Here is a 25394-nt window from a genome sequence, read left to right on the forward strand (position 1 = left end):
CACAAGTCTCTCACAAAGACAGTCTGCTTAAAAAAACAAAAAAAAGTTCTGCAAATCTGTAAAAGCTTGGATCGAATGCACCTGGAACAAAAGCAGAGAGGGAGGGAGAGAGAAACCGGTCCGTCAGATTCAAAGAGCTTTGGTGGAGATGGACAGAACATCAGGCTCTCCTCATATTAAAGTCCCCCAATTAATTTAGGTATCAGAGAAATTGTCTATTTGGTGATGAAATGACTAAACAGATCCTATTTAATGTGATCTATTTATTGCACACTTGATTGATTTCTGAGCTGCTTTAAGACATTTTATAGGCCTCTCATCCTCTTTATCAATAAATAAGGAAATCTAGAGTAACAAAATCAACAAATCATATCCATAGTAGAGTTTGCAGGGCTGTTATTGAGTTGTTATGGCGTCTATATTGCTTCTATGGGAGACGAGCGGTCTCACCTGCGGCTACAGGCTGGTGACGCTGAAGCTGTCGTCGTTAGTCGGGTCCAGCAGCTGGCAGAGCACCCCGCCTCCCCGGGCCGCCTGTGGAGGGTAGCGATGGCTCAGACCCTGGTAGGACTGGTGGGACAGGGAGAAGCCACCAGCGTCCTCTTGGTGAGGAGAGGAATCCAGGGGAGGTTTGGGGTACGGGGAGAGAGGCAGGGGGCCCTGGCAGTGCCCCGCACTCATGGAGTGAGGGGTCAGGTCCCGCTTGTGGGATGGCATAGTGGTGGGAGGGCTACGCTCCTCATAGATCCCCGCTGTTGAATGGGGGTGGAGGCTGGTGGTGGAGTTGGGGTTGGAGAGGGTGTGGGAGGGGAAGGTGAGGGTGGGGTTGGCGTGTGTGCTGTGGTGAGTATTGGAATGGGACTGGTTGTTGGTGTGGGGGTTTGGCTGGGCGTTGCTCTGGAGGTGCGGGCCGCTGCCGGGCTGCGTCTGGGCGTTGGTGTGTGAGCTCAGGCCGGGTTGAGCCTGTGTGTTGTGATGGTGCGCGTCGTGCCCGTGGGGAGGGGGGTTCATGTGTGTGTGCATGTTTGCGCTCGGGCTGGCGAGTTGGTTACCGTGTGTGTTTCCGTGAGGACTCGTGTGTGGGTTACTGTGTGTGTGAAGCGCCGTGTTGGAGTGTGTGCCGTGTGAGTGTGGACTCGGGCTGCTGTTGTGCGATGTCTGTCCATACCAGTAGGGGGAGCTGCAATAGCTGGGGGAGTCATACTGGGAGAACTGTGGGTCTTTGGGAGGAGGGCGGTGTGAGGGACTGAGTGCGGTGCCACAGTGGGGGGTAACCCGTGGTGATGGGGAGCAGGAGGGGGAGAAGGTCCTGGAGGGGGCAGGGTGGTAAGACTGGGGCGGAGGAGGGGTGGGCTTTGGAGGGTAGGGGGGAGACGATACGTTGGGCGAGAGGGAAGAGGAGGACTCCCCGGGAAAGATGGCTGGATATCGCTCCTCAGAGGAAGGTGTGGAGGGGTGGGCAGAATAAGGGGAGGGGTACTCACAGGGGTCCTGGAGGTAGCTGGCAGGTGGAGCAGGATTTGGAGTGGCCAGTGGGGAGAGGCTACTGCTGTCCCCGCTGTAATAGTCCAGCCCCTCCTGGAACAGCCCAGGCGCCTCTGGGCCTCCTGCTCCTCCCACGCCGGAGACAGAGGCGGCCTTTGCTCTTCCTTTACCCCCTGACGGCCGTTCTCTCTGACATGGAGACAACCCCCCTCTTCCTCTAGAACCTCTGGGTCGTCCTCCAACCCCACCTCGCTTAGGACCCGGTGCAGGTGTGGGTGACGGGCTGGACGGGGAATCGGAGTGTAAAGCGGAACTCCCATCTCTTTCTGATTGTGGTTCAGCCCGTTTCCGACGTCCCCGTCCTGGCTTGCTGGTCCCCGCGCTCTGGAACAGAACATTCTGGCTCCAGTTGTAGGATGGCCCTGAAGCACTCTCATGCCACTCCATCATCAACTTCTCCAGGCTGGACAGGCTTGACTGACCAACCTCCCCAACACCAGGGGCGGACTCTTTATGTTTGTACGTCCCACCACCTGGACCGGGCCCCCCGCCAGTGACCACAGGGCCAAGATGGGAAGAGTCAGAGGAGGATTCTGACAGACTCTCAGGGAAAGGTGGTCTCTTGGCCTTCTGGGGGGTGTAGTTTGAGATATCCAGGATGTCTTTGGACTCATTGGAGCCATACTCACTGTAGCCGTGATACTGAGACCCAAAGTCTGTTGGCCAACCACCATAAGTTTGTCTGAAAAATATGTCAATAACATAAACAAATTATACAACATAAACACAGTTTCAGTTTTGTCCGTCAGTACATAGAAACTCTGGCTGCTGGTTCTAAACATGCAGCACTTTACAGAGAGCAGAGGGTTAATACTGAATGAATTCAATAAATTATGATCAAATTCATGGTGACATCAAATCGAGAAGGAAATCTGTGTGGACTTTTTAAAACATTTATTTTTAAAGAGAGATTATTTTTAAACTCAGTATTCATCCAAATCACATGTTCTCTGATCTTTGATCTTTCCTTATCTAACTTACATTCTTTGATGTTAGCAGACTTAATTAGACCGCCTGCCTCTTCTAAGTGGATGGAATTATCAATCCACACCTTTCATTTCTATTTCACATTTCATCATACAGAAATTATTGATGTGTTGGGTTTTTCAATTTTCCTACGATAACAAGTGAGTGTTTACCTGTAGCTCCACTGATTGGAGTTGTATTGTTTGTAACCATCCAGGGAGGAGGAGGAGCTGAAGGGGCCTCCTTTGGCCACAGACATGTAGCCTCCTCCTGGTGTTGTGGCATATCCGCTGAAGCCCCGCTTGGCTGATGCTTGGTAGCTGGAATAACCCTTATGTCCAGACCCATATGCAAAGTTGCAATCTGAGGATCTCTGTGGCACTGAACCAACCCCTGCAGGAGAAGAGGAGGAGTAGCCGGAGGAGTAGTGGCCGTAGGAGGCAGGGTGGGGGGAGCTCGGGGAGTGAGAGAGAGACAGAGACATAGAAGTGGATTTAGGGTGGGTGGAGCCGTTTGGGGAGGTTTGTGCCAGGTTGCCATAGTTGTATGAAGGCCTGGCTGAGGAGCAAAGCGTCTGAGCTGAGCCCTCCCCTGCTGCATTCGCCCCCTTGGTGTTCCACTTGGAGAATGCAGGGGACCAGCTGTGGCCAGTGGCTGGGCTAGATGGCTCGAAGCCCGGGGTGGATGGAGCCTTGCGGGGGTCTGGCTTGGAAGAGGAGATGTCCAACAGGTCTGAAGAGTCGTCTGAGTCTAGCAGTGACCTGAAATATCCAGCAAACAGACTCTGTGAGTCCTCCCCACCCGGCCCCATGTCTCTGCTTCCTCCTGGGCCGCAGTAGGCACCTCCCCTTCCAATCTCACAGGAGGAAAAGCCCCCCCTTGGAGATCCACAAAGCTGGTACGCAGCCAGAATTTTCTCCTTGTCCATGCCGCCGTCCTCCCCCCAACCACCGGCCCCATTGGCCCAATCTTGGCCCATGGACAACCCAACTTCCCCCTTAACAGCACCGTTTTTCCTCACACGTCTCTTCCTGACTCCTTTCTCTCCTGAGAGCACCGTTCCTACGACCCCCCCTCCCCTGCCAACGCCAGCAACCCCTTTCCCCCTTTTCCTGGGTAGTCCCGGCTCAGAGTGGGGGCTGAGTTTTCGCTTCTTCCCAATGGATTCGAAGAAGTCACTGAAAGTGCTCTTATTGCGCTCGCTGCCCCCACTTCCCCCTGCTCCCCCTCCCCCTCTTCCGACGCCCCCTCCTCTGCCCCCTCTACGCCTACACCCAGTGAGCCTGTGCAGCAGGGTGGATATTCCTGGGTTTTCCACAGGAGCGTGGAAGCTCTCTGGCTCACTGGGTGTCCAGCAGCGAGGAGGCGAGCAGCGGCCGGTGGTTGGCTGCTGCCGGTTTAAAAAGGCCAGTTTGGACAGAACATCTCCGTAATCTGTTTTCACATCATCGGTATCATTAACATAGGATGGAAAAGGGCAAGGAAGTTTAGTCCGCCGCCGCCTCCGGGGTTTCTTGGCTTGATCTCCATTACCACCTGCAACCCCAGCATTCACAGGCTCTCCTGGTATTCCGGGCAGGGCCTGTTTAGGTGGCCGACCCCGCCTGCGCTTCAGTATAACAGGCAGCTCTCCAGGGGGAAACATCACCATGACGCTCTTCCCATTGTTCTTCATTCGTAGAAGAGGGGTGGGCTCACGGACCACATCTGATCCCTCCAGGCTCCCATCCAGGCCTTTGTCTGTTCCAGTCACTGTCTCCAAAGTTGAAATCTTGTAGCTCTTCTGTCGACGGCTGAGGCTGATAGGAATGCGAGCCACCTTCACAACAATCCTCCTAACCTGAAACACAACAACAACAAACATACAAGCACAGAGGAACACAATGACAAATACTGTCAGATACATTTGGCACAGTGGAATAATTGCGATAATGTGTTAGAATAAAAATGAACTTACTCCCACAAATCGTCCACGCCTACATTTATTGAGAGAAGACGCCTCCAGCTCTTTAGGTTGCTCCTTCTTGGCAGCTGTCTGAAGTGCAAGCATACTGGATGCCCGGGGGAAAGGGAGGTGAGGGTTAATCCGAGGGAGGGAGTTGGATGATTGACGGCGTTTTTGGACACTTTTGGGACCAGGTCTATGGACAGGTTTGGTTGCAGACTTAGGCCCAGGTTTAGGTCCAGGTTTAGGTCCAGGCTTGGGTCCTGGCTTGGGTCCAGGTTTAGGTCCAGATTTAGGTCCAGGTTTATGTCCAGATTTTGGTCCAGGTTTAGATCCAAGTCTGGGCCCAGGTTTAGGTATCGCTTTAGGAACAGGTTTGGGTACAGTTAGCGCTAAAGCAATGTCTGTGGGGTAGAGAGCTGTGGGGAGAACAGCCTCCACAGGGGAATGAACTTCTTTCTTTACTTCTGTTACCTCCTTCTCTTTCACACTCCAGATCTTGTCCAGTGATGCTTCATCCTCCTCCTCCCCTCCCCGGTCCCTCCCTGTTCTCCTCTCCCCATCCTCCATGCTTCGGCGGAGGCGAGAAGATTTACGCAGGTGACAGGGGAAGCGGGGACGCCCAGAGCTGCGAAGTGCATACTTCTTCTCTGCCTCAGGATGAGGGGAGGGGCTGGGGGTCGGGTTTGGACCAGTAGGGATTGGACAAAAGGTTGAGTGCATGTCTGCCTCTGCAGTGAGAACTGGGGCTGCCAGCTGATTGGTGGCGGCAGGGTGATTGACAAGTGCCAGAGGCAATGTTTGAGGTGAGGTTGCGCGTATGGTCTCTGGTGTAAGAGTTCTGGGCGGTTCTGGCCCTGCAGAGCCTGTGTGTGCATCCATATCCACGTGTGCACAATTGTCCACATGTGTTTGTGAAACAGTATCTGGGTCAATGTGAGTTTGCATGTTTCTGAGCGTCTCTGCGTACGCCTGTCTGTCGGCAGCAGCGTGAGTCTCTGTCTGCCTCCGTCGGCATGTGTTGTGCCCCAGACTTCTCTGCAGATGGAGGCCGTTGGCCAGGGCAGAGGGGGAGGGTGGAGCAAACTGGTCGGAGGTCATAAGTTCCGACACATCGTTGGGGGATTCCAGAGACCCGTCCTGGAGTCCGAGTTCCCTGGTCCAGAGCTTATTCACCTCCAGGCCCTCCAGCTCCCCTACGCACCCCTTTTCTTCTGCCAGAGTCCCACTATGGCCCACTGGAGCCCCAGCTGGGCCTGAGTGTAGGTGGTCTGACAAGCCGCTCATTCAGCGGGCGTTCTTGCCGGTTTTAAGGCAGAAAAAAATGAAGAGACGGAGTTTGAGTGTTTGTTTCCTCTGAGTAGCTGTTTTCCTTATAGCTGTTCAGCTGGAAGATTCAAGGACCTAAGGGCAAAAATAAATACAATAAAATAGAATAGAATAGAATTGAGTCCCAAATCAGTACAAATCCTCTTTTTGTAGTCAGTTCGGTTGTTGTATAGTTACACCACCTAATCATTTAAGAATTAAAGCCCTGATGCAGTGGTTAAGGGAATCGGCAACATTTCTGGCAATGGTCCATAAATAAACAGTGTCACAACATTAAATTGAATTTACCAATCATGTCCAGCTCGCTAGTTTGCTCCCGCTGTGGGTCTGAGGCGCTGATTCTGATTCAGATTCAGAGTTGAGCCTCACTCTGTCTGCCTGACTGGCTCTCTTCTGCAGGGGATCATTGGGTCATCAATACTGCAGTGGAGGGCTCACACACTTTTCTCTTTCCCCTCTTCTCCTGTCTCTTGCCCATGGTTGCTAGAGAAAGAGAAGGAGAGAGAGAAAGAGAGAGAGAGAGAGAGAGAGACAGACAGACAGACAGACAGAGAGAGAGGGAAGGAGACATGAAGAGGGAGAACAGAAGAGAGCGTAGAGGAGGGTGGAGCAGAAAGAAAAAGAGAATAGCAGATTAGTCTGTGATGTCACAGCAAGCCCAGCATCAGCCCAGACTAGAATCAGTATTTTGGAGAGGGCTGCACCACCTCACATCAGACGCAATTATTTTATAAGCTGACTCACAGTACAATTTCTACTCTCGCCGTGGTTAGAGCTTCATTATTTGGCGGTTTTTAAACACAGATTGTGGGCAACTACGCATTTGAACTAGAACCACCTCATCACCTTGCATTAGATACCCAGTTCACACACACACACACACACACACACACACATACAGTCGCGCAGGATCACGTATTGTCTATGAGGTTCATCGCAGTGTGTCTGGTTCATTTCTCAAGCCCACTTTCCATTTAAATGAGTGAATGTCATCACATTACATTCCTGCACATTTCACAGTCAGGAAGTTGGCATATGGTCTCGCTCCAATTGTGGGACAGCGGTGAAATAAAGCCAGACACACCATCATATTCATATAACAGACAGACAGATAGACACACACACCACACCACACACACACACACACACACACAGTCACACACACACACACACACACCAGGTGCCAGATATGTCCAATTGTACAAATGCATTATAGAGCAGTACGCTTGGAGGGAGCAACAAGAGAATAAGAATGTGTGAATAATCGCAGCCACCAGGGGGAAGCAGAGAAGTGATGAATAGAGAGGTGTTAAGAGGATGGAGCGATGAAGGTGACAGAAAGACAGACAGGATGGAGGGATTATAAGAACACACAGAAAATGAGAATTAGTAGGCACAGACTGCTCCCAGTGTCAAAAGTCAGTAGGATCTGCACATTCAAAGACAAGATCACAGCGGCCACACACACACACACACACACACACACTCACACTCACACACATCTATATGCAAAAACAGCAGACGGCAACGCTGTAGAACGTATCCACGTAGAATAAAATCCTGTCCATCACCACATCTCTCTGCCTTCCTCTCCAACATATGGCTCTGATTAGGAGGAGGAGGAGGAGGAGGGGAGGGGGAGAAGGATGGGGAGCGATGGAGGGGAGGGGGGAGGGTGGGTGGCGAAAGACACTAGCAAGTAGTGAACGGGTGAGAAAGTGAGAGACAGAAGAAGTACGGGGAGGCGAATGATTGAGAGGGTGAAAGGACGGGAAGAGGAGGGATGGATGGAGATTGAAGACAGGCGGCGGGAAGGAGAGAGGGAGGTACAGGAGGCGAGAGGAGGAGGAGGAAGTGGAGGGGGAGGAGGAGGAGGAGAGGGGGAGTTTGGGCTGCACACATGGAGCGGCGCATGACGAATGACACAACGGGGACACACAATTATGTATACACACACACACACACACACACACATGCAGTTTATAGTTATTCTTTAACCTCTTCACCCATTCCACTCGTGCCTAAACATCCAATGCTGACTCGCTGCCTCTCTCTTCATCTCTTCCTCTCACTTTCCTTCTCACTATCTCTCCAGTCTAATTAACAACATTCATTAATTAAGACTCCATCTGACCGGTGTGTGAGAGCAGAAGAGCACACGTTTAAATTAAACATCCGTACTTACGAGGACGTGCACACACCCTCACACACACACACACTCACATAGTCACACGTGCGCACGCGCAGCGACACACGCCGACACACAAAGACACACATGCAAATATGCCCCAGCAGCTTCATCCTCCCACACACTCACACAGCGATTTGCACATAAAGACGTACATATCACACACGCACACACACACTCACACACACACACGCGCAGATAGTCACGCACAATCACACAAGAAACAAAGACACACATGCAAATATGCCTCTACTGTGCTCTGCAGGGGGCATTCTGACAGGGCTTAGATGCCAGCCAATGAGAAACTCCCACTATGATTCATTGTTTAAACAAACACGCCTGGCATCTATCAAACAACATTCCAATATATTCACTGTCATACATAGCAATTTGGTGTTGGTGCGTTTGACTGTGAATGGCTCTGGGGCTTTGGAACACACAGCGGTATACTATTGTCTCCGTGAAAACTGGCGATGGCGTGCGCCGCTCCCACATGACGAATCGCTTGAGTCTGTTTGACAACCGGCAGCTCTCCTGTGATCGATATGATGGTTTAAGGATTCGCATGTTTTGCGCTCCGAAAAAGTTTCCCGCCTTAGCGTGTTTGTACATGAAAGGCGCCAAGGCACGCGTCCATACAGCCAGTGTGTACGCGTGGGTGTTAATTCGTCAGACAAGAGGCTGTCATTTTCCAATTTGGTCAGTTGCCCTGTTGTGCATCGACTGAGAGGCAGCGTCACTCTGCACATGGTCGCTCTATCTATTCTCTTCCCATCTATCTCTCTGCCACAAAGCCTCGCAGACTCACAGGCCTGCCAGCAGCAGCCCTCAATGAGGAACTAGACCCTGTGTGTGTGTACGTGGCCGTGCACGTAGGCCTGTGCATATGTGTGTGTGCGCGCGCGGGTGTGTGTCTGAGTGTGCGAGTGTGTCTTCCTGGGTGTGTTTGTAAAAGCACTCACTGAGCTCTAACGGGTGTGCAGTTGTTGCTAAGAGACAGGCAGCAGCACCGAAACAGCATGGGGGGGTGTAAGGGAGGAGGAGGAAGGGAGGGGGGGTGTATGGAGGGGGGGGAGAAAGGGAGAGGGGGGGGGGGGGGGGGGTGAGGGGAGGAGGGGGAGCTCCACAGAGCGGTTTAGACAGATAAGAAGAAGGGGGGATAAAACAGAGCGAGAGGCAGAGGGAGAGAGAGAGAGAGAGAGATGGAGAAAGTGTATGTGAGGCCAAGTGAGGAGGAGCAAGGGAGAGAGGAGGGGGAAGTGGGTCAGGGGGTCCACAGAGACTGAGTGACACCGTGCAGAAACTCAGCTACCATCAGCCTCTCGCTCCTCCACGCCACTCAGACCCCAACGCAACCTCAACCTGCAGCCCGGGCGCCTCGCCTCGCCTCCTCTCCTCCCACTGAAACCCATCCGTCAAAGCAAAGTGAGGGGAATAATTCCAAAGACAACAGACAACTCAGTGCCTGACAAGTTTTTCAAGTCATCCGTGAGATGTTTCCAGTTGAAAAAGGTGAGGAAACAAGTGCATGGTGTTCTATCCCAGATGGTAAACATCTGTCTGCCTTTATCACCGAAGCATCATTACACAACGTTACTTCAATGCAGCTGATGAACTGTAAGCACCGAGTGTGTGCAGCCAGGTACTCAGCCAAAATCACATCAAACACTTAGCCGTGATTTATGGTTAGAGGGCTCGGCGTGTGGGGGGCAATGTCAATAAAATAACACACCAACTTTATTTCAAAAGAAACATCTCCAATACAAAACACAACAACCTTCGACTGACACGAGCAGAGCCGCCGCAGACCCTCAACGCTCTCATCCCTTTAATGATCACATCAAAATGCCTCTTTGCTTTGTGTTAAATACAGGTAGGCTTCAGAAACATTTTGTTTTCTCTTGCCTCACAGTTTTTGAACTAGCAACCTCAAGGAATGGTTGAGAGTCAGTGTGCAGTAAAGGTAGATAGAGAGTTATTTAATGCAAAACAATGGTGGAAAGAAATTCTCTGGCACTTGGAACACATTTCCAAACAAAAACTGAAAAGATAAAAGAAGAGCAACTCTGACCCACATTCTGGGAAACAAACAGTGATGAATTATCAAACTATCTAAATGAATCTCAGAAAGAAAAGAATTCAGGGTTTTAAATGAGTTTGGTTGAAACGTAAAAGAGATGATTGATATGATGATGAAAATGTAATAACAAAATATAAGATTATCACAGATTAAATAAAAGGTTTAATTCCAATCCAGCTCTAGTTGTCTCATTGTAGCTTAGTTTACTATTTATTGACATTTGAACCGTTAATCGAGTTTTTAGTAGATAGAGTTTCTAGTCGATGCCGTCCAATAAAGTCTGGGTAGCGTGTCCAAAATTACGAGCTGACCACAAACCATGTCACATGACCGGAGTATGTCTGCTGCTGCTTGTTGAGTGTTAGCATGTGAACAGGAAGACGTCTGTCTGCTGGCACCACGGGGCGAAAAGGGTTAAGGATGCTTTGACCTTAGATTAAGAGTTTTCACTATCGATTATTTTGGTAATCGATTAATCTACCAATTATTTTTTCAATTATTAATCAGATCAGAGCTATTTGTATAACGATCAGAGTATGAGTCTATTTCTAATCATAACTTTAATAATAAATCATCTTAATTTTGGCTAATTTCAGATGAGTTTGTACAATCTGTTAGGATAAACAAACTGAAGCTCTGTTTGTTGTTTATGTTCTTTATTTAACTTTAGGTTTTTATGTGAAATGTTCCAAATTATGCGTCTGGCCTCTTCGTCCCCCGACGCTCATCCAAACTGCCTTTACAAGCCAAGTTTATGACACATTACTACAACCAGCTGGGCTGCAGCGTGGGGTCTTATTGATGAATAATCAATCACAGGCATTTTTCATCGATTATTTGTTTGAATCGGGCAGTTAATCATAATCGATCAATCGTGGTCGGTTCGACTTCAGTAACGTTTTCCTTCTCATTTCTATTTCTATTAGATTAGAAAGTTTGATATCACTACTGGGGTTGGTGGGCTACTGCTCCATGCACCACACACACACTCGCGCACACACACACACACACACAGGCCTTACAAACACACTAACAGTATAACCCGCCCCCCCACTCTCCTTCACTTTGACCTCCGCTCTCTTCCTCTAAGCGACTCACATCCCACCCGTTCCACTTTCAACACTCCCGACTCCCCAGCTGCAGGAAATTCCTAATGATCTTCATCATCGGCGAGTGCGCGAGATTTTTCCTGCCAAGAGTCGACACGTGCACACACACACACACACACACGCACACATAAAGTATAAATGAAGAAAGACCAGCTCATAAACCATGTGTGCAGACAAACACAAAGGCAGACACTCAGACAGATGCTCAGACAGACACACACACACATACACACACACACACACACACACACATCTAACGTAAACAGACTTCACACACACCACATACAGTGGCAGCACAGCCAAGGATGCACACAGGGGACTGGAGAGGAAGCTGGAAACACAACCAGAACCCCATCTCTCTCTCTCCCTCTCTCTCCTTCTCTCTCTCTCTCTCTCCTGTTGTTTGTGCAGGAGCCTATATGCTGTAGTTATTTTAGGACAAGGAGAACTGTATTACCCCATTCCTCTTCCTCCCTCACTGTTCCCACTCTCATCTCTCTGTACCCCCCAACTCCCGCCTCCCTCCCACATCTCACCACACACATACACACTCCCACTCCCCAACATCCCTCCCTTATCTCTCACTTTGCCTACCCCTCTCTCTCTCTCTCTCTCTCTCTTTCTCTCTCTCTCTCCCTGCAGGCAGTTTCCTGGCACCGCTGATGGCCGCCCCTCACTCAGGTCACGTGACCGACCGTGGCAGCTGAACGCCTGTGTGCGCGTGTGCACACATATAGGAACACACACAAACAAGGATGTACAGTAGATACATGTCGGCAAATGAGAACGCACGAAAAGTACGGGAACATGCACGTACACACACACACACACACACAGGCATTTAACCGCGAGCCTGCTCTCACACTAACAGAGATCAATGTTGTCACGCTGGCTAAAACTCACAAACTCAAAAACCCCGCACACGCAGAGTCACACACATGTCTGACTCACACACAGAGGACACACAAACCAGATGCTTGGACCCCGACACACACTTAGACCTTGAGGCCAGTGTTTTGGAGAGGGGCCTCTGTGCTGCGGCCCTGACTTCCTGACTCCTCCTCTCTCCGTGCTCCTGTTCCACAGTTGCTGTGGGAGACGCTGCTGCAGCGCCCGTTGCCAAGGAGAAGGCTGCTGGCTGTTTGAACAACAATGGCCGCCTTGTGAACATTCCAACTGTAGGTACTGACAGCTCATCAGCCACAGCCTCAACATACACACAGCCTCAACAAGAACGCGCACAGACACACACACACACACCCGTGCACACACACATACAAATGCTACACCACTGACTGTACCTCTCCAGCTCTTGGCCCCAAGCCTGAGTGAGCCTTCCAAACACACTCACACGCAAACGCATCAGGCACGCGCATGCACACACACACACACATCTGTGCACACTCAAAGAAATTATGACTTCTGCTGAGAGGATAAGAAACCCCTCCGTCTCTCTCCGTCTACCTGCATCTCTCTGCCATCTATCTCTGTCTCTCTTTTCTCTCTCTCTCTCTCTCTCTCTCTCTCTCTCACACACATACACACACACACACACAGACACACTCTCTCACAGTGCGCAGTGCATTCATCCATCTTCCCCTTTCTCCCCAACTACTCTCTGTCTTTCTCTCTTATCTCCCTCTCTCTCTCCTCCCCCTCCACAGCCTCCTGCTTTCACTCTCTCACTCGCTTGCTCACCCATGCCTCTCTCTCCCTGCCTCTCTCTCTCCCTTTCTCCTTTTCTGTCTCAGGAAGTGTGTGTCCTCACTCTGTCTCTCTCTCTCTCTCTCTCACACACACACACACACACACACACACTATCATCCTGGTGTGCACACATGTGCGTAGACACAGACAAGGACACACACACACACTCACACACCACACACACAATCTCTTTCTCTCCTGGAAGGTAGCAAATCTTCTGGTCCCTTGGGGGCATACACATCCTCAGAGAAGGAGGGAGAGGGAAAGAAGAAAGAGAGAGGGAGAGAGAGAGAGTAAGAGAAGTAAAAGGAGGAGTAGAAACAAGGGTGGAACGGGCAAGAGCGGGAGAGGAGGAGGAGGAGGAGGAGGAAGAGGAAGAGGAGAAGGAGGAGAGGAGGAAGGGAGTGAGGGGAGAGAGAAGTCTATCCACTGCAGGGATTTATAGACAGAACCCTCAGTGCTCTGATTATCTGTTCATATTGATGGGAGGACATTGGAACCACGCTGCTGGAACGTTGGGACGACATTTGTGCTACACTGAAGCAAAATTGGGTAGTGTGTGTGCGTGTGCGAAAATGCCTGTGTGTGTGTGCGCGTGGAGGGGGTGATGTAGAGAAGAATCGCTAACTAGTCTCTGCTTATTGTCTGACTCACTGTTTTTAAGAACAGACACAGAGAGAGACACACACACACACACACACACACACACACACACACACACACACACACACACACACACACACACACACACACACACACACACACACACACACACACACACACACACACACACACACGAAAACAATGCTCGATAAACACACACATGTGCAAACATATAGGAAAAGGCAACGTAAGTGTGTTGACGTCAATCTGTCGCGCCACTGAGTGTGTGCGGGTGCATGTGTGTTGTGTGCCACAGACAGACAGTGAGAGAGGTGTGTGTGTGTGCGCGTGTGTATGTGTGTGTCTGCGTGTTTTCACCATCGCTCTCCTCTTTAATAATTGAGCTGATTCTGTCCAGCTTGTTAGGGAGGTACACAGCAGCTTCTCTCTCCCTCTCTCTCTCTCTACTCTCACACCTCTCTCTCCTCATCCTTCCATCTCCCCCCTCTTCATTTATCACCCTGTTTCTTCCTGACCCCTCCGTCCTCTCTCTCCCTCTGTCCCTCCCCCCATCTCTCCTCACTCTCTCTCTCTCTCTCTCTCTCGTTCCTCGCAAATCTCTGCTGTTCTTTGACCTCTTACTCTTGCAGCTTCCCTCCACCCCTCTGCCCTCCATCATCCCTCTCCCCTTGCCTGCCTCCCTCCCTCCATCCTCCAGAGGTGAGAGGTCGACGCTTCCTCTCTACTGTCAGACTCAAACCGGCTGCAACCAGACCTGTGAGGTGGGAGGGAAGTGAGAGACGGAGAGGGAGAATGAGGAGGTGAGGTGCAGAGGGAGAGGATGAAGAGAGGGAGGCAGGAGAGAAAGAATAAAAAGGGGAGACGTCTCTGATTGAGTCCCTTTGGCACAGGGAGGCGTTTTATGAATGTATCGTGTGGGAGGTGACAGAATTGAGTACAAACACTGCTTACAATAACACTAAATGGATGCTGTGTGTGTGTGTGTGTGTGTGTGTGTGCTTCTGTGTGTGTGTGTGTGTGTGTGTGTGTGTGTGTGTGTGTGTGTGCGTCTGTGTGTGGGGGAGTGGAGGCACATTAACCTGCGTGCGTCGAATGCGATTTCACTTCAGGTGATGATTAGTTTAATAGGAGTCATAAAAGGCGGGACCCTTCACTCCAAGGACGGAGCCGTAATTAATTCGGCCATTACCCCAAAACAGTAAAGGCTGCAGTGAAAACGTCCTCGTCCTGAATATTCCTCAGGTTTGAATGTAAAGAAGAAGGCAGAGTGGGTTTGGGTCTGAGCATCACAAAGGGGGGGAAACCAAAGAACATCATCATCAAGGAGCAGACAGAGGAGACAGAAGCATGTGGGTGTAATTGAGATCATTTGCATCTCCACGTTCAGGTTTAGGCTCCGGGCTCACTGGGAAAATGTCTGTTAATGTGAGTTTGCGGCCAAAAAAAATCAATTTTCCTGCTTTTTTTTTTTTTGGGAGGCATCTCAAGTGCTGAGTAATAATAGCCTGACTCATTCACAAAGCTCGGCGTAGATTTCCCTCTCTGAATGACAGGAATATATCTGTAGCGAGCGAGTTCAAAGAGGAGCGCCGGCGTCGTCATCCTGGCAGACTTTTTAAAGAACCCAAACAGCCCTTTGTTGTGTTTCTACAAGGCGAATATACATGAAACCACCGGCAAACCTCATCTGTGCAAATATAAACTCAACGCCTCAGATGACTCATCGTATCGAAGTATAGAACAAAACACGCGCCGGGGATTCTACCTGTACTGTTTAGAATGTAGGGCAGCCTTAGTATGTGTCATTACTGTGGAGATGAAGCCATTGTTTGTCGTTTACTTCCTGTTTATTGTTATTTATTGTAGAGAAGCAGAATTTGAAAGGAATCTAATGTATATATAAGGCATGAAAACTATCCTGCATCCTCTGTGTTTGACCCCCGTCACCCCCACAGTGCTCTGCTCCACGTACTGCAACCGCTAAAGTATTCACTCGATCAACAGGTGGCGCCGTCCTCAAACGCAACGCGCAACTTTTCCCCCCAAAGACCACGAGGCCACCAGACGTCGACACACTGCACCATTTAATGTTGCAGCTGTGTGTGTGTGTGTGTGTGTGCGTGCATATTTCAACATATGAGTCCGTTCTGTTTGCTCCATCTCCATGGCGACCTCCATATCAAGAGGAAGCCGGACTATGGCAACCTCACATGCTGATTGGCAGAGAGAGAAAGCAGGTGATTGGTTGAGCCATCGCCTGTCATATCGGCAGGGTCTATCTTTGTGACACTGAACACACACGCACGCACACACACACACACACGAACCCACACACGCACGCATACAGCCTGACTTGTGCCATCAACCCACACGTCTGTACACTGCAGTAAGGCGCAAACAAAAGGCACTTCAACGGCACACACACTGAAATCAGCAAGGACACACACACACAATCACACACGCACACACACACAGCTTTGAGACGAGATGTGGTGTGTTAGGTGCGCTGACCCTGCCAATGAGGACAGGAGGAACATCAACGGAGCTACAAGGCCGTTGCTATGACAACTAGCCCCGCTCACTCAGGTAGGAAGCACAATAGGCCTAAGCTGTTATATGTTCACATTCTCTGTTTGACACACACACACACACACACACACAGGGGGGGCACACTCTCAAGACAAGTCTGACAGACAGTGGCTGAAAGCCAAGGTAAGGCCATTTGCTTTTCATTCCAGCATTCAGAGGATTGAAATTATTCATTAAGTCCAAGTGGACGTGCCAGTGAGAGAACTCGCTCCTCATCCAGCCTGAGAGTGAGACAGACAGACAGACAGACAAAGACAGACAGACAGAGGGAGAGGGAGAGCGAGAGAGAGCGAGAGAGAGCGAGAGAGAGAGAGAGAGAGAGAGCATCACTCTGCATACTAAAGGCACCTGCACTAGGACAGCCTGTTCACAGCGCTGAGGGCCCCTTAAATAACGAACTGTCACAGCCCAGACATTGACATTGACTTCTCTCTACCTCTCATGCTCCCTTTGCACCCCCACCCAACCCCACCACACACACACACACACACACACCCTACACCACAGACAAGAGCTGATAATCACCACCATGAGCGTGGTGCATATCACCAGCCGAACACACACACACACACCCACACCGACCCTGGGTTGTAGCTGCAGGACCTGCCGCTGTATGTACGACCCAGGGACAGGAAAGGACAGGACAGGACAGGACACGGTTTGACTGACAAACATCTGTCCGTCACAGTCTGTATGGGGGTCACACACACACACAAACACACAGCTCATAGGTGAAGTCCCATCAAACTCAGAGGAGCTAGTCTGAGGGGACAGTGTGTGTCAGCAGGATGCCATGACCCTGGATGAACACAGATAAGTGAGCGCATCCTAAACACACACACGGCTCACATGTGCGCATACATCCAACAACATGTATGTGTATGTATGTGTGTGTGTCATGTGTGTGAAGTGAACACATCTCACCCCACATGCTGCATTGGCCGGAATAAAGCCCAGGTGACCCAGCAGCGCGAACGGCACGCATGCGGAGCTCCGTCCCGGTAAACGGCACCGGCGCGGTGTTAATGTCAAACCCAGACAAAAAGAGAAGCGTACAGCGGCACAGCTGGCGGAGTCTCGGCGGACGGTGAGCGGCGCTTTGGTGTTTGTGTACACAAGATGCTGAAGGCGCACTCACCGAGAGAGAGAGAGACAGAGCGAGAGAGACAGAGAGACACAGAGAGAGAGAGGGAGAGAGAGACACAGAGAGAGAGAGAGGAGCGGGGCTGCTGGCGGAGCTGTTGCGGTGCTCACGCGTCGGGACGGCGGCTGGCGGGGCTTCGCTCCTGCTGTCCTGTCTGCCGGGTCACGGCGCCGTCGCCCTGGCGGCTCCGGCGGTCCGGCGTGTCCCCTCCATCATGCGGGCTCCCCGCGGTGTCGGAGGGACAAAGTCCACCCACGTTGACGCTAAACGCCGTCTGCTCTCCTCGTGTTTGTCGCGCGCGCCTCCCGTCTCGCGCGGCCAAGGAAGAAAAAAAAAAAAAAAAAGCGAAAGCCGCTCCTCAGGCTCCCAGCAACATCTGCACCCGCAAAGGTTTAAAAGACGCAAAACGGGGGGGAGACATTGGGCGCAGGGTTGCGGGTTCACGGCGTTCTTCCCAATTTACGCGCTGACACAGCTGCGTTCAAGCCCCGCGCTCCGCTTTGGGTGACAGCCACGGGACTCCCCGGTATGCGGGAGGCGAAAGACCGACCGAGCGCCCGTGCAGCGCCTCTGCCTCTGCAATTCCAGCTCTCTGTCTCCGCCGCTGTGCTCCAACGTGCCTGGCTGTCAAAGCCATCCGGGCACCCGTAGCTGCTCCGACTTTACGCATCTGGAACTATGGGAAGCGTAGTTTGATAGAGGGAGGGAGGAGAGGGGAGGGGGAGCGAGGGAGGGAGAGATAAAGAGGAGGAGGAGGAGGAGGAGGGGAGAACAGAGAGGAATTGCAGAGGACTGAGAACAATTTCTGTGGATCCCTGACACATAAAGAATAGGCCCGTTAAATGTCCTCATGTGAACTTGTCCTGTGTGTGTGTGTGTGTGTGTGTGTGTGTGTACAGGAGAACCCAAGCAGGACACACACTCTTATTGATAAACGCCTCTTTGCAATTCTGTTTATTTACATTTATCAAAATATAAATGAGTGCCTTTCCACTGCAATTCGCTCAATTACTAAAGCAAAAAATGTTTTATCAGTCAAATACATGTCACACTCTTTGCATGTGTGTGTTATGAATACAAAAATAGGACGATTTGCACAAACACACCGCAAATTAAAGCGCTTCATTATACACTGAGTGGCCACTTTATTAGGTACACCTGTGCAGTCTAATGTGAAGCTTGTTGTGTCACAGGTGTGGATGCCACGACACAACTCAGTGCTAATTGTTGCGCCCATAATTAGAGGCGCTGATATGTATAGAGTGGCACTGAACGACAGGTGATAATATTAATAGATCCCCCCTCCCCCGCTAATCAAGTGGCCACATGTGCCTCAGAACGCACAACACGCAGTAATAACCTCATAAACTAACAATATTTGAGTTAAAGAAACATTCTGGAACGCTTTTCTAATGTGAGAGACATTGTGACACATCGAGGGAACCTTACACAGCGGCCTTCTGGGAACGTTTGGGAAGCGATTAACCAAACTAGAAGGTTTCACAGGGAGGGGAAAGCAAATACACACACACACAGATATCAGATTTTTATTACACTTATATGACAGGAGGATCTCAACATAAAGGTTACACACTAAAAATGCAATCTTGCCAAAGCCCACTGACGCTGGCCTTTCCCCTGCGTGTGTGTGAGAGAGTGTGTGTGACACTTCATCCTGCCCTCCCAAGGGTTGAAAACTGTATACATACTGCTAGATATATAATTCTTTGGCACGCGAGGATATAACTGAGTTAAATTAAAACCAAAAGAGACAGTTCATACAACATTAATCATCATACAGGTATCAGACAAACAAAGAGCTTTCCTTGATGCACAGTAGTAAAGGTACTTCAATCTAAACAGGTTCTTGATGTAACAGTTAGGCACACAGTGATATGAAGGTTTACACGGACATTTCAGTAAGATAACGCTGAAACGTCCTCCTGATTCTGCTAAACCAATGCTGGTGGTGCTTAGAGCGTGATCCCTCGGTTACAGCATGGATTCACCCGGCGTCTTCTGGGGGCTGTGGAGGAGTTAGTAGTCCAGCCATAAGTCACAGAAATAGGAACATGTCTGCAGAACCTGTTGCTCCTGATCCCACCTGTATCTGTATCAGCACATTTTTGCAGCAGGGTTGTTTAAAAAAAAAAGAAGAAGAGGAAGAAGAAGAAGCTCTCTGCAGACCGAAAGCAAAGGACAGGAACATATATGGCAGCTGCACAGATCATGTACCAACCCCCCCCCCACACACACACACACACACCCCTCCACACCACCCCCACAACCATCTACATCTTCTTTCAGTTCCTTGTTGTCATGGTTACAGAGTAAAGCAACAAAAGTGCGAGGCCTGACCAGTAGAGCTCCGACTCTGCTCCTCACCGTGGTTGACTGATCTCTCTTTAATAGGCTGCGACGCTTCACCGCCAAAAAAACGAGGAAAAACTGTCTTTAAACAATGAAACCAAGATAAAGTGATATGTATCTATATGTGTGTGTGTGTGTGCGTGTGTTTGTTTTGTGTACTTAAATGTGTGTCCCCGTATGTGTACACCAGGACATGCCTGCCTGTAGATAAAGCTCTGTATCTCTTTGTCTGTCCCTGGGTTGCTCCGCGTCGGCCTGATATGTGTTTATGTGTGTGTGTGTGTGTGTTTATGCTTGTGTGTGTGTGGTCACAGGTTGTCTCCGGGCTGGTACTGGGGCTCCGTGGCGGTGAAGTAATCCTCCAGGAAGGACTGCAGGTACTCGAAGGTGTGCCTCTCGTCTGGCTCCCGCCTCCAGCACTGCACCATTAGTTCATGGAGCGAGCTGGGGCAGCCGGGGGCGCAGGGCATCCGGTAGCCCCTCTCCACCTGCTCCAGAACCTCCCGGTTGTTCATGCCTAAGAGGGAGAAGCAAAGGGGTGACAGAAGGAGGAGGCAGCAAAGGGAGGAGACGGGAGAGCGAGAGAGAGAGAGAGAGAGAGGAGACGCATGCAGGATGAGGATACAAAGTAGAGAGAGAGAGAGTAAAATACATTTATCTATATCATGGAAGCTTCCACAACGCTGGTGTTTAGGCATCACTGTGTGTGGAGAGTTCCAGCCTTTGACAGACACAAACAAACAGTGCTCAAATGTAAAGCCGCTAGGAGGAGGAGGAGGAGGAGCAGCTCCATATTATCTGTCAGTGTATCAATAACACACTGCGAGGGATAGTGCTGCTCTTTACAGCAGCATCACAGATCTCACCCCAAAACGAAAAGAAAGAAATCGGGGCGAGGAGACGGAGGAGGAAGCCTGCCGGTGCTTGCACAGCAGGGAACCAGGTGTTTACGGAGGGGAACAAACCTCCCTCTGCATGTGTTTTCAAAGCATCCATTAGCAAAGGCACTTAAGCCCTGAGTGGTGCTACTCAGGGGCCACCAGCGCGGCGCCGTGGCTGCATTAAGGAGCCTCGCAGGTGATGATCGGTGTGTGCGATCTGGTCAGGTGTGGGGGAGGGGGAGAGGGGGGGAGTGAGGGGGGTACCTGGGTACGGCACGCGTCCTTTCGTGATGAGCTCGGTGAGGAGGATGCCGAAGCTCCAGACGTCTGACTTGATGGTGAAGCGTCCATACAGCGCAGCCTCCGGAGCCGTCCACTTAATGGGAAACTTTGCGCCTGAAACCATGGCAACGCACAGTGAAGATGCACGATCAGATAATTAGAGTATAGTGTATAAAAATATATGTATGGAGGCAGATGCAGATGCTCTTAATCATCACCAAGTGCAAGTGCAGCGTTCTGCCTCTCCCGGGTTTATCTGTCCCTGAATGAAAGATCGCACACACACACGCACACACACACACACACACACACACCGAACCCGCTCACCCATACATGTGAAATATGTATGACCTCTTACCTTGCCTGGCTGTGTATTCGTTGTCCTCGATGAGCCTGGCCAGGCCGAAGTCGGCGATCTTACACACCAGATTCTCTCCGACGAGGATGTTGGCCGCTCGCAGGTCACGGTGGATGTAGTTCATCCTCTCGATGTACGCCATCCCAGCCGCGATCTACACACACACACACAGGGAGAGGCAGCGGGTTTAGTATGCTTACCAACGTATTCTGCTTGTGTGTGTGTGTGTGTGTGTGTGTGTGTGTGTGACGTACCTGTGCAGCCATGTCCACCAGCTGGGGCAGCTTCAGGTTCTGTCCCTCGCCGTCTTTTAAGAAGTCCAGCAAACTTCCTGAGAAACAAAGTGGCTCAAATTAACACGGAAATCCTTCATTTACGGGTCAATTCATTGTAAAGAGGGCTGAAACTGAATCTTTCCCAGGCTGAAACACAGGGAGTGTCCCTGCAGCAGCACTACGCCGGTTCGAACTCGTGTGTTCCAACGGCAGAGGATTCTCCCAGGTGACTACACTTCCTTTTCCTTAGGAGGATTCAGCGTGAAGCTGCTTCTCCGTGTGTTAACTAAACGTCTCCACTGCGGCTGTGCCATTTTTTTTGTGTGTGTTTAGTTTAGTAAGAAGTTTAGTTTGAGAAACAGTGAAGCTTCCATCTGACGGGCCCGACTCGTCTCCGTGTCACGAGTCGGAACGCTTTGACGCGGCTCCATACCTTGGCTCATGAACTCGGTGATGATGTATATGGGCTCCTCAGACACCACGGCGTAGAGCTGCACCAGCTTGTCATGGCGGAGTCTCTTCATGATCTGAGCCTCCTCCAGGAAGGCCTCGGGGGACATGGTTCCTGGCTTCAGAGTCTTCACTGCTACCTTGGTGGTGCCGTTCCACATGCCTGGCATACAGACAAGGATATGTTAATGCTCACATAGAGAGCATGACACACACACACACACACACACACCCTGTGCTGTGCTGGCATGTCTGGCAAACGGACAAAGTGTCTAAATGTACTCTACACATACAGGCAACACAAACACACACATAAACATCAAGCACACAGAAAAACAAGACTCTCAAACTTTACATCAATACAGATAAAAATATATAACCACACACACACACACACATACACACACACACACAGACGTATCAATCCTCTGATGCATGCGTGTGACTGTTATTGTGAGCATGCATGTCATGACACAGGGTGATGTTAGGGGGGGGGCGGAGGTTTACTGGTCTTACGTCAGCACCAGCAGCACCTGAGTTACATGGACGGGCACCGAGCTCGGCAGGCCTCAGAAACACAACACACTGGGTTTAGTCAGGGGAAACTGTGCGCCATTGTGGATAAATTGGTCCCTTAGGCGTAACAACAGCTGGTATAACTGTGAACACATCCTCAGTTCATTGGGAATAATGTCACACTCACTGACGTACATAAAGACCAACCACAGTCACACGTTTACTTGGGACAGGACAGGGACAGGTAGACTTCCACTCTGCGCCTACAGGGGGCATCAGAGAGAGCAGCAGCGGCGGCGGCGTCAGTCTCAGGCTCACCCATCCACACGTCCCCGAAGCAGCCCTGCCCCAGCTTCTTGTCGAGGGCCAAGGCGTCCCTGTGCACCTCCCAGGCGTCCCGCCCCAGGCCCATGGTGAGCGGGGTGGAGTTGGGACAGGCGGTGGTGAGGTAGCAACACAGACCGTCGTTAGTGCCTGGGTCCGCCGGGGTGAGAGGTGAGGATGGGAACGCAGATGGGGAAAGATGGGGGGTGAGAGGTGGAGAGATGGAGAGGGAGTAAAGGGTGAAGGATGGAAGATGGAAGAGAAATGGGATGGGGTGACAAGGAGGAGGTGAGGTGAGATGATGACACATGCTCATGCAAAACCAGGGAGGAGGATCAGATCGGTGCGCACGTGGATGGAAGAGGGAAGGGTTTCTATTATTCATTAAGTTCCGTTCCAGCCTCTATGTGATGATCTACATGATCACACGGAGGGATTTTCCACGGATTTGTTCCACTGCTGCGTTTTCACTCAGCTCATAATATGAAAGCTGGTCCACTCTACTCCTTCTGTCTACAATGTTCAGCACCTTCCCGTCAATGTTTGGACGTTACCGAACCTTGAACACTCAACACATTCAGGCCGGAGTTTCCATCCAGGTGTACAATGTCTGTCTCCCCCCCCCCCCCGCCGCCACGCAGCACCACCATTCCTACCCATCCAGACTTCTCCAAACTGGCCGTTGCCCAGTTTCTTTATCAGTTGGAGGGATTCGCGAGGAATCTCCCACACATCCTTGGTCTTCACCGAAAGGTCGGCCAGCTTAGGCATGCCCCGCTTACAGCTGCCGATCAAGCGGCAGCACAGGCCCGCCGCTCTCTCTGAGAGAGAGAGAGAGACAGGAGCGACAAACAGACAGTTGGGCGAGGACAACGGCACAAAGAGGCAAGAGCCAAGGAAAAGGCAGCAAAAGCAAGAACATTAAGCAACTCACAGTCCAAAGCATTGGCAAACCCATTTCTCTCTAAGTTGCTTCCACACTCAAAACCTGGATTTCGGTGAATATTTGACCTTTATAACCTGACTGATTGACCTTTAAACCTCCACAGAGTAACTAGATGATTACTAACTAACTTATTTCTGTATCTCTATTAGCTAAGGAGATAAAAGATCAAATTGTACTGAGTGTTTTGTTTCGGGCTGTGTCTCTGCTTCCATCTAGTGGTAAGTTAGTGTTACCACAGGACAAGCAGTCTGAATGGTTGTCTATCCTCCTTTAAAACCAACATTTAATAACTTTAAAACACCCAGATTCACTTCAAACTGTTCTATAATCCTCTCCGGCCTCCCACCTCTACTCACAATTTATTAAAAACAATGTTGATAACCTTTGAAGTGTTTTGTTTTAAAATCCACTCAACCCAACCCACACAAACAAAGAGGCAAAAACAAACAAGCAAAAGCAGTTCAAACTCCGAGCGTTCATAAATAAAACAGTTTCAAACACAATGAGCAGCGGCGTCGTAAACAGGAAGAGCAAAGGAAACAACACACACACACACTTTATTGTCGGTCAACTGATCGTTCACCATTCTGCTGCACTGCCAAAAAAATCTGCTGAGTCTTAAGAATTTATGAAAAAAAAGTTGAAACAATTAAACATTTTTTTTTTTTTACCACAGATGGTAAAATTTGTTTCACTTAGTTTCAGGAAGTAGCATCTCTTAATTATAGAAATGTGTCAAAAATGGAGATTCCTCTGATGGTGTAGCAGACACAGAGCACACACACACACACACACACACACAAACACACACACACACACACACACACACACACACACACACACACACACACACACACACACACACACAAACACACTGCAGGGTTTGCATTATCAGCACAAGCCACAAGAGGGCAGATACACACAAACACACGCACAGACATATACACACACATGAGTTGGCAGATGGCGGAGGAGGATGTGGAGGGTGTGAACCCGGCTTACTGCGCCAACTCTGGGCCAAACTTCAGAAGTCAAGAATACTTCATCTTACACTTTATGTTTAAGTAAAAGAGACAAAATAATAATAAGGATGCAGAAAACCTCAAATTCTGTTCCAGAGAATCAGAAATGGTCAGAAAATCATTATTTCACTCCTAGGGATTGAAGTGTGAAGGAAGTGATGTGTGTGACACCTGTATTTGTGTGTGTGGGTGTGCGTGTGTGTGTGTGTTACCTGTGTAGTGCTCCACCAGCTGAGGCACAGTGTCAAACTGCGACCGCGTGGTGATGTAGTAGCCGCCGTTGTCCAGTTTGCGTATCTTGTAATGCTTGACGTGGTCGCCCTTTGCTTCGTCGCAGTCACGGATAGACAGCGAGTAGGCGCCTGCAGAGAGAGGGGGGGGGGAGAGGAAGAAGAGGATGAGGAAGGATGGAGGGGGATGGCGAAGAGGAGGGAGATGTAGAGAGAAGAGCCCGTGGCCTCCTCACCCTTGGTGGTCTCGCTCTCTCGTATGAGGAAAATTCCCCGTTGGTTGCCGTGGCCCAGCAGTTGCCTCTCTGCATCCTTTCTACCCATCTTCCCAAAATACCACCTGTCACCATGACAATGAAAACAACAAGGGTCACCAAAGCAACAGCACACGTTGCCCGACCTCTGCCCTCAAACTAAAAGATGATTGTATTAACAGGAGTTTCTATGTGTATGCATGTGTGAGTGAGTGTGTGTGTGTGTGTGGGTGTGTGTGTGTGTGTGTGTGTGTGTGTGT

General features: G+C 50.3%; 2 protein-coding genes across 6 annotated transcripts in view; both read right to left on the reverse strand.

Annotated features, from left to right (window-relative positions):
- Positions 1-447: 447 nt before the first annotated feature.
- On the reverse strand, positions 448-5743 carry ahdc1 (AT hook, DNA binding motif, containing 1). The gene is made up of 4 exons (XM_076139544.1): positions 4747-5743; positions 4469-4662; positions 2685-4351; positions 448-2227 (listed from the first exon to the last, which is right to left on the reverse strand). Exons 1-4 carry the CDS (start codon positions 5741-5743, stop codon positions 457-459), a joined length of 4629 nt encoding a protein of 1542 aa, XP_075995659.1. The 3' UTR covers positions 448-456.
- A 12623-nt stretch (positions 5744-18366) lies between these two features.
- Positions 18367-25394, reverse strand: part of yrk (Yes-related kinase) — a 14484-nt gene continuing 7456 nt past the window's right edge. For 3 of the 5 annotated variants that reach the window (XM_076139352.1, XM_076139354.1, XM_076139353.1), the window contains exons 6-13: positions 25117-25220; positions 24863-25012; positions 23339-23503; positions 21826-22005; positions 21372-21448; positions 21118-21271; positions 20742-20873; positions 18367-20113 (exon numbers count right to left, since the gene is read on the reverse strand). In XM_076139352.1, coding sequence (XP_075995467.1) covers positions 19905-20113; positions 20742-20873; positions 21118-21271; positions 21372-21448; positions 21826-22005; positions 23339-23503; positions 24863-25012; positions 25117-25220 — 1171 coding nt within the window. In that variant the 3' untranslated portion in view covers positions 18367-19904. Of the gene's footprint in view, positions 20114-20741; positions 20874-21117; positions 21272-21371; positions 21449-21825; positions 22006-22676; positions 22833-23338; positions 23504-24862; positions 25013-25116; positions 25221-25394 lie in introns of all 5 variants that reach the window. The other 2 variants (XM_076139357.1, XM_076139355.1) reach the window with 2 other exon arrangements.

Source organism: Genypterus blacodes, unplaced genomic scaffold, assembly GCF_046128005.1.
Source record: "Genypterus blacodes isolate CSIRO-AG114 ecotype Tasmania unplaced genomic scaffold, CSIRO-AGI_Gbla_v1 ptg000438l_1, whole genome shotgun sequence".
In the NCBI taxonomy this organism is placed as follows: Eukaryota; Metazoa; Chordata; class Actinopteri; order Ophidiiformes; family Ophidiidae; genus Genypterus; species Genypterus blacodes.